The sequence below is a fragment of the Clarias gariepinus genome, chromosome 3 (genome assembly GCF_024256425.1).
Source record: "Clarias gariepinus isolate MV-2021 ecotype Netherlands chromosome 3, CGAR_prim_01v2, whole genome shotgun sequence".
Classification (NCBI taxonomy): Eukaryota; Metazoa; Chordata; class Actinopteri; order Siluriformes; family Clariidae; genus Clarias; species Clarias gariepinus.
In genome coordinates, this window is record NC_071102.1 from 37,721,749 (window position 1) to 37,731,724 (window position 9,976).

Here is a 9,976-nt window from a genome sequence, read left to right on the forward strand (position 1 = left end):
TACTTCTGCCGGTATGGTGGTTCTTAGCCCCACCCCCGTTAAAAAACGGCGTATTCAGAGAAAGGCTCGTCCGTGAGAGTTTGTGCGCAGTCCACTACACAGCAAAAATATGTTAGTATATTATGACTGAAATAAAGCTCCTCACATCGGTGTGCATTTCGCACAGTGCTGCAAAGACAGCAAAGTATGAATTTGTGTATTTTGTATTTCTGGGAAAGAAATTTTTCCTATAAATCTTTTATATCGACGCGCATTCATCTGACTTTAGATCAAAACTCGGGAAAGTGAAAGAGCACATATGCATTTTCACTTTTCACTTCTTATCTCCCCTTTGATCAAAATGCTCCAGACATGAGCCGACACAAACAGCTTTGTTTTACTCATAATATTCATCTATCATAAAGAGGGGGGACATTTGCAAAGCAGACAAAATGTAAAATCAATACCCCAGAAAAAAAACAGAGCACAAATATATAGCTACTTGCTAATTAAACACTGCATTTTTAAAAATAAAAAGCGCCTGATGATTATTATTCTTCTGATTATTATTACCATGCTCTTTTGCTGTTTGTGTTCAGCATTGAATGATTATTTGAAACTGAAGCACTTCGTGTAGATTCATGCCACAAGTTGTTTTATCATACAAAGATTATAACATATAATAAGAAAAGTCTCATTTCAGGGTTTAAAAATAGTCTGACATTGAAAAGCACACACAGTAACACTGAAAGAACAACAACCTAAAATAAATAGGAATAAGAGGCCCTAATTATACTGCAAAATTATTATTTAGTACAACGGAATTATTTCGCGCTCTCGAAAACTTTGTGTGCTGTTGAACGCTAATTAAAGAGGAGAATTATAATGCCGGATCAAACTTTTGAAAAATATTATTGATTAATTGTGTGCTAAAAAAACTGTTGTCACCAAAAATGTAACAGATTAGGACTCTGCTTTGTGTAGTTAACATCAAAGACAAAAACAAATAAATAAAATAAACATCAACAACTTCCACCAAAGAGTCTGGAACGCAAAGTACAGAATGTGTCACACAGCCGTGATACATTATACTATATCCGTATTATACCAAAGATAGAATTTTTTTTTTTTTTAGTTATTCTAATGTTCTATTCTGAAAGTCTATTTTCAGAGCCACCTGGTGGTCATTTCACAAATTACTTTAAAATGCGACTGATTTATTTTGGCTGTTGCCGTTTGCCGCGACAGAGTGCGTGGCAGTAATACACATTCCCCTTGACTAACCACTGTATGAAAGCTGTTAAACAGGGATGAGATGTGCTGTAGGTGTGACAAGGATCGGCTCTGAGCCCCTTTTGTTTGCTCTGGTAATGGACAGGATGACAGAGGTTAGACAGGAGTCTCCATTGACTATGATGTTTGCAGATGACATTGTGTCTTGTAGTGAGAGCAGGGACCAGGTGGAAGAAAATTTGGAGAGGGGGAAGTATGTTCTAGAAAGCAGAGGGTGGTTTGGACATGTTCAGAGGAGAGATTGTAAATATATTGGTAGAAGGATTCAGAGGTTGGAACTGCCAGGCAGGAGGAGTAGAGGAAGACCAAAGAGGAGACTTAAGGATGAGAGAGGATATGAAATTACTTGTGGTGAGAGAAGATGATGCAGAGGATAGGGTTAGATGGAGGCAGATGATTCGCTATGACGACCCCTGAAAGGGAACAGCCAAAGACAAAGAAGTTTACGATTTAAGTTCACAAAGTCCTTACCCCTGCATGTTATTGATGTGAAGATTCCTGTAGTAGTCTTATTTCAAGATAATTTTGCTATGGTGTTTAATTAAAAATCTAGGATTATTTTTGTTATTTTCTATGAGAGTGGAGGAATATGTTGATCTAGCAGCACTTAGGGCTTTTTAATATTTCAGGATGCTCTCCTTCCATGCAATATAACGCCACAACAATTGCATTCTAATTTTTAAGTGGTCTGTTTTAAAGCGTGTGATCATTATACAAGGAAGTTAGTATTTATTATAATATATTTTTTATAATATTTTTTTCATTCATTTTTCTTTTCCATTATCTAATGTATAATGCAATGTGGCCTCTAAATATTAAGTCGTCTGATTGTGTTCTGTGGGGTCAGATGATGATCTAATCGAAGTGGCTAAATCTGGGAAATTAGTGATAAAGCCCTGGTAGTTGATGTGAATGTACACTACCGTTGAAAAGTTTGGGGTCACTTTCTAACTCCATGATCGTTCCTGATTTTTATTTCTTTCTACATTGTAAAGGAATGCTGAAGGCATCCAAAAAATGCATTAATCTCCTTTAAACAGTTAATGGTGAGATGTGTATGCTACTTCTGCTCTGTAAAGACTTCATAACACCTCTACTCTGAGGTACTGTTAATTGGTCATTTTTCAGGCTGATAACTCTAAATGAACTTTTCGTCTGAGGCAGTGGTAGGTTTTGGTCTCACCTTCCTGGAATGGCGTTCATGAGAGCCAGTTTCATTATGGTGCTTGGCGGATTTTGCAAATGCACTTGACAATACTGTTCTTGCAATAACTATTACAGAAAGGCTGACCTCTGTGTCGTAAAATGACAACTAATTGTTATTTTTGTTGATGTTACGTAATTACCTAATTCCATATGTGTTATTTTATAGTTTTAAAATCCCCAGTATTGTTGTAGAATGTAGAAAATAAATCAATAAACAAAAACAAAGAAATTTGCAAGTGACCCCAAATTTTTGAACGGTAGTGTATGTTTAATGCAGTGGTCTGTTTAAATGAGACACTATCGGACTGTGAAAAAGAGATATTACCTATACCTAATCCTAGTGATATTATTAAATTTAACATTTAGGCTATTCTGAGGCTAACGGAAACATTGTAGCCTACACTAGGGCTAACGGGAGCATCAGAGCCTACACTGAGGCTAACAGGAACCTCAGAGTCTACACTAGGGCTAGGGGGAACAGAGCCTACACCAAGGCTAACAGGAATATCAACACATATCTCTTCTTCAGACTGGGCTTTAAAGGTTATTTAATTTTTCTTCTTTATGAACAGGTTGGACTGCACCTGGAGTGCTGGCTGCGCTGCTTGCACATCTTCCCCAGTCTTTCTCTGGGGTACTCTGCAGGATTTCACTCGTCTCTCTCCTGCGCCCCGCAATGTCACGATAACTGCCCACAAAGTCTGTTCACCACAGCGTCAATGTTCGCCTAAAAAATATTAGAGAAAACCCCTTGGTTTGATGAGTTGCAGGTAAGGCATAAGTGCAGAGGTTAAGATTTTAATTTAAATTTAAACAGAACCAAAAGGAAAATAAAATACCTGCAGGTAACAAAACAGACAACAAGGTGCCCTTTAGGGGTTAGTCCTGACTCATAATTATTATTATTATTATTATTATTTTATTGGGGTCATTTAATAAACATAATCCTAATGTAATTTTATCACAACAATTATTTTATTACCTATTTTTATACAGGTCCTTCTAAAAAAATTAGCATATTGTGATAAAGTTCATTATTTTCTGTAATGTACTAATAAACATTAGACTTTCATATATTTTAGATTCAGCTGCCTTAAGCTCATCCAGAGTGTTGAGTCTTGCGTCTCTCAACTTTCTCTTCACAATATCCCACAGATTCTCTATGAGGTTCAGGTCAGGAGAGTTGGCAGGCCAATTGAGCACAGTAATACCATGGTCAGTAAACCATTTACCAGTGGTTTTGGCACTGTGAGCAGGTGCCAGGTTGTGCTGAAAAATGAAATCCTTATCTTCATAAAGCTTTTCAGCAGATGGAAGCATGAAGTGCTTTAAAATCTCCTGATAGCTAGCTGCATTGACCATCACTGACTGTGGGTACTTGACACTGGACTTCAGGCATTTTGGCATTTCCCTCTCCCCAGTCTTCCTCCAGACTCTGGCACCTTGATTTCCGAATGACATGCAAAAATTTGCTTTCATCCGAAAAAAGTACTTTGGACCACTGAGCAACAGTCTAGTGCTGCTTCTCTGTAGCCCAGGTCAGGCGCTTCTGCCGCTGTTTCGGGTTCAAAAGTGGCTTGACCTGGGGAATGCGGCACCTGTAGCCCAAACTCCCAGGCTGGGAGTTTTTGAAAGCCTCAGGAATCTTTTGCAGGTGTTTAGAGTTAATTAGTTGATTCAGATGATTAGGTTAATAGCTCGTTTAGAGAACCATTTTATGATATGCTAATTTTTTGAGATAGGAATTTTGGGTTTTCATGAGCTGTATGCCAAAATCATCAATATTAAAACAATAACAGGCTTGAACTACTTCAGTTGTGTATAATGAATCTAAAATATATGAAAGTCTAATGTTTATCAGTATATTACAGAAAATAATGAACTTTATCACAATATAATTTTTTTTTTAGAAGAACCTGTATTTATAAAAATAAACATAAACAGCATTGTCTTAATGTTATAATGTTAATGTTCATGATGGGGTGGGACTCTTATGTTAATGTCTGTCAGAAAGTCACGAAGGATTGTCCAGACAAGATAATATAAGTGTGCACTGAGCTTTTTCTAACCACATGCATAAAATATATTCAAGCTAAATTCTAAAGGATTTTTTTTTACATAAATAATCTCTACATAATATTGGTTTTAATGTTTTAAATGATAGATGTAACTATAGGATGAGCTCTTTTTCACCACAGCAAAATATATTCAGCTAAATAATAATGATTCATTTAAATATTATTTGATTTGAATTTATGGATGTGGCTAATGTTACATTTTTAACACTAGCTGGACACATTAATTTACAGAGCTACAGATATGTTTATTTTATGATTACTCTTACTGTGTACATATTTATAATTTTATTCAATAGTGTTGTAATTTCCATAATATTCATGAACAAACGTCTCCATGAGCCGATGTATATTTTCATTGCTGCGTTGCTTTGTAATGCTCTCTTTGGAGCAACTGCTCTTTATCCTAAACTGCTGACTGATTTACTGTCTGAAAAGCAAATAACTTCTTACCATGGATGTTTATTTCAGGCTTTTTTTGTTTATTGGTATGCTGGTGCTGAGTTCACACTGTTATCAGCTATGGCCTATGACAGATATGTGTCCATCTGTAAACCATTACATTATGCAACTCTTGTAAAAATGTCAACTGTGAAAATACTTATTTTTTTATCATGGTGTTTGCCTTGCTGTGAACTTAGTGTAGGATTAATAACAACATATCAACTTCAGCTGTGTAAATTTAAACTGAACAGAATATATTGTGATAATTACTCCATTCTTAAATTAAGTTGTAAAGAAACATCTGCAAACAGCTACTATGGACTTTTTGTTTTCAGCATTGCTGTGTTTCCTCCACTGACCTTCATATTCTTCTCATATATCAGGATTCTCTCTGTGTGTTTAAAGAATTCTAAAGATTTCAGAAGAAAAGCTCTACAGACCTGTTTACCACATCTTTTCATTTTCATAAATTTTTCTGTTAACATGTGCTTTGAAATTGTAAATAACCGACTAGAGTCCAACCAAATTCCCCACCTTATTATCATGATCATGTCAGTTGAATATTTACTTATTCCTCCTGTGTTTAACCCCATAATTTATGGATTAAAACTGCAGGAGATTTGGAAAAGTATCAAAAGATTGATTTAATAGAAAAATCCTGGAATTTAGTTTTTTTTTTTTTACTAGAATGTTTTACATGCAACTTCTACTACTGCTACTGCTAATAATAATAATATAAGAAGAAGTAGTAGTATTGTTGGTGGTAGAGTGATATGTGCTACCTGTTTGCAATGAAGACAAAATAAAAAATTTTTTAGCTAACATTTAAAATAATATCAACATGAATCTTATTACTTTGTTAATGTTAATATAATAATATTGTAACATATGCTTTGAATTTAATTATTTTTTTATTTTAAATCAACATTTGTCTTCAGCTTTTGCAAGCTCTTAACCAAAGTACTGTAAGGTTACTTATTCTAGCAAGTTTATTCTGTTTACAAAAAAGGCAATTATTTCCAATTTTTTTCTTGTTTAGGATGAGCTTCACAACTGCACTAATTATTACACTAGGGAAAAAAAAAACTGACATAAGTGAGACATTTACTGACCTTTCAGTTTCTATAAAGTTTAAAGCAAGTTGATTGCCAAATTAGCATGGCTACAGGTTTGAGCTGCCTCACAGATTAAATTGGAACTTCATGCCTTTGTTAGCTGGGGGCTAGGTTACGGTAGAGTCACCTATTTTCAATCTTCGCAGTAAATATTGAAGCCTTGTTGCTTTTAATGGAAGTACTAAAACCAGTCTGATATTTTGGAATTTGGCATTTGTTAAAGAATGAAAAATCTCTCAGCTACTAAAACGTTCCGAATCCAGCTGTCAAATAAATAGTCTATTATTAGCTTTGAACAAAATTTTGCATTTGTTAAAGTTAGTAAGAAAAAAAATATGCTCAAATCTGAAACCAGCTGATGAGGGCCCCCTTTATGGTTGGTTCTCATTACATCGAGATAGTCTGATGCGTCTGGCTGCTCCACATTTGGAGGCTTCTGGGCTGCTGAGGATGGCCCCATGTGGTCTGTTTAGCTACAGTAGCCATATGTGTGCTGATTGAGGAAGACCACATGGGAGCAGTTTTTTTGTTATGCCATAAGACTACATTCACTCAAGTTGGCAATTTGTACCCAAGACTCCATCAGTGAAAGTACACTTTATAATAACCTAAACACTATTCATCTTAGAGTGAACGAATTCAACCTTTAAAGCACAGGGACTGATTTATGGTTCCACGATTTAATATCAATGGGTTCCTTGTTGAGTCTGTTTTTTCATATTGCTGTCTCAGTGTTTTGCCTTGCCACCATTGTTTCTCATGATAGGGTACACAAGCCAGGTCTATAACTGAACATTTTTTTTTTTTTTTTTACATTTGGCCTCTGTACACCACCACATTTAATCTAAAATGAAACATTCAAGATGTGACTGAACAGTAAAAGATGTGAAACCCAAGGCTTTCTGTTTTAATGAAAGTTGTTTGACAAAAATGACATTACCATTCAGGAATTACAGGAATTACACACACACACACACACACACACACACCCCGAGAAAAGGGATGCGGCTGCGCGCGGCAAGCTGTAAAAATGTCCTTCATTACCTGTAGGGGGCAGTCGTGTTTCACTCTGAAGTATTGTGTGTCTACTTAGCCGAAAATGTGTTATCTCTTTTAGGCGCCCATTGACATCAAGCGACAGAGCTCATAAACATGTCAAGCTGAAACTGTAAATACTGATATGTATTTGTTTTTCATTTTCTTCTTTTCTTCAATGATAATACTTCTTTAACTGCGCTTTCTCTATTTAGTATTATTATTAGTAGTAGTAGTGCCCCAAATTTATTATTAGTATTCTTATTATTATTATTATTGTAACACACCCGCGCGTGTGTGCAAAAAGACTACAAAGATGTATGATATGTTAGCCTAAAACATTATTGTTTTATTGTGTTTATGTGCTTTAAACATACACTAAAACAATAAACACTGCCTTGTGCAAACTGAAAGTGAGTTGCGGGTGCGGCTTTTTGATCAACGCTGAACCCAAATAGCAAAAGAACATAATAATAATCCCAAGAACAATAATCATCATAATTTTAGCTGTTTATGTCCAGCAATTAATTATTATTTAATTATAAATAATTAAAGCTGCTTACATCGCGCACGCTTTTAAAAAATGCAGTGTTTAATCAGCAAGTATATGTCGCTCCTCTTTATGATTGATAAATATTATGACTAAAACAAAGCTGCTCGTGTCAGGTCATATCGGGAGCATTTTTATCAAAGGGGAGATGAAATGAAAGTGTGTACCAACAACATAGCACAATGCATGTGTATGAATGGCTAAAATGTCGTTGTAAATAAATCTTTTAGTGAATGTAAAATGTTTGTGAGTGCACTCTTTCATTTTGATCTAACAGCAGATGAACGTGCATGTCAATATGAGAGATTTATAGGAGATTTCTCTTTCCCAGAAATACAACAAACACACATTTATACGTGTTAAATAAGCGCTGTCTATGCGGTGCTGTGCGAAATGCACACCGATGTGAGCCACTTTTTCAGTCATAATATACTAACATATTTTTGCTGTGTAGTGGACCACGCGCGCACAATCTCTCGCGGGAAACGCCACACCGGCAGAAGTAGACTAATGATTATGAATGCATCTGGGGAAAACAGCAAGGAAACTGACTGACCAATCAAGCACTAACAACAGCTCAAGGGCTTGTAAAAATTTTTATTATTTAGTCTAGCTAATTAAGTTCACTAGCTACGATTTTATTTGTACAAAGAATGAACTGTTATATAGCTTTTGTTTGTATCTGTTATTATAAAAGAAATTACATTAAAATAATTCAAAATTAAATATAAAAATAACTGGGAAAGAAGACCCTCAGAATAGAACAATAAAATAACAAAAAAATACACTTTTATCTTTTGTTTAATATGGTTATAGTATAATATATTGTGGCTGTGTGATGCACCCTGTACTCTGTGTTTCAGACTCTTTGGTGGAAGTTGTTGATGTTTATTTTATTTATTTATTTTAGTTTTTAAAGTTACCTACACAAAGCAGTGTCTTCTTACCTGGGAGTTTCTTCAGCATACTGTATATCAGATTGATGGACATGATTCCTAATCGGTTACATTGTTCGTGACATTATTTTTAGCACACACTTAATCAATATTATTTTGAAGTTTGATCCGGAATTATAATTCTCCTCTTCAATTTCCTACATAGTCTAATCAGCGCTCAACCGCACGCATAAAGTTTTCGAGAGCGCGGAGGAATTTTGTTGTACTAAATAATATTTATGCAGTATTTTCAGGACCTCTTACTTCTATTTACTTTAGATTGTTGTTCTTGCAGTGTTACTGTGTGTGCTTTGCAATGTCACACACATTCAAATGCAAATAAATCACCCTTCCCAGGTGTGAATCGGCTGTTCTCACCTTTACATTCTGAGAAACGAAAATGCACCCCTCTCAACTGTGCATGGTTTAAGCAAACTGGGGAGGATCTTGGATCATGCTTCAGGCTTCTTTTTAAATTTGTATGAATTAAAAATCTTCTGAATGGTACATTCCTTTAACTGACATTGTTACGTTTTTAAATCCCTGTAATGTGATTTTTCTTATCATAACATGTATTTTTAATAATCCCTTTACACAGTTTTTAATTACTCCACAATGTTTTAATTTTAGATTTTATTTAAAATTAAATAAATAAACCAAATAAAATTATTTATTATTTACCCTTATAAAATAGCATTAAAAATGATGGGTTGTGTATTGAGCAATTAAAAACAATACAAGGCATGTTATGATAAGAAAACTCTCTTCTATTTCAGTGATTAAAAAATGGTAAAAGTCAATTTTTGAACCCAAAGGCGCTTAGTGGTCTAAGCAGAACTTAATAATCTTTCCATGATAAAATGACTTGTGGCATGAATCTACACAAAGCGCTTCAGTTCCAAATAATCATTCAACGCTGAACTTAAACAACAAAAGAACATGATAATAATAATCAAAAGAATACTATTATTCTTTTTGCTATTTATATCCACCATTTAATAATTAATTAATTATCAATAATTAAAGCTGCTCACATTGCGCTCACAAAAAGTCTACTTGCATAGCTTTTCTAATTACACATGATAAAATCTAAGGGCTCACTGTGTTAAGCAAGTTTACTTTGCTTAAATTTGATCCTAATCTGATTTAGTTTTATTTAAATTTTACATTTGTACTGTAATTTTAATACTCTGATTATGAACTCTTTTAACTACTAAGATAAGGACTAAGATCAAAAGGCTGATAAATGCGTGCGCAGATATGAGCAGATTTATCGATAAAACTACAGACATGAAATGCAACAAACACAAACATATGTGCTACTCGCTGAATACAATGGGACAG

General features: G+C 34.6%; 1 protein-coding gene across 1 annotated transcript; it reads left to right on the forward strand.

The window, feature by feature from the left end:
- Positions 1-4,733: 4,733 nt before the first annotated feature.
- On the forward strand, positions 4,734-5,645 carry LOC128519336 (putative gustatory receptor clone PTE03). The gene has a single exon (XM_053493031.1). The coding sequence runs from the start codon at positions 4,734-4,736 to the stop codon at positions 5,643-5,645; it is 912 nt and encodes a 303-aa protein (XP_053349006.1).
- The last annotated feature ends 4,331 nt before the right edge of the window (positions 5,646-9,976 follow it).

Coding starts and splice junctions, on each gene's coding strand:
- LOC128519336 (XM_053493031.1), top strand. CDS start 4,734: ATGGATGTGGCTAATGTTACATTTTTAACACTAGCTGGACACATTAAT.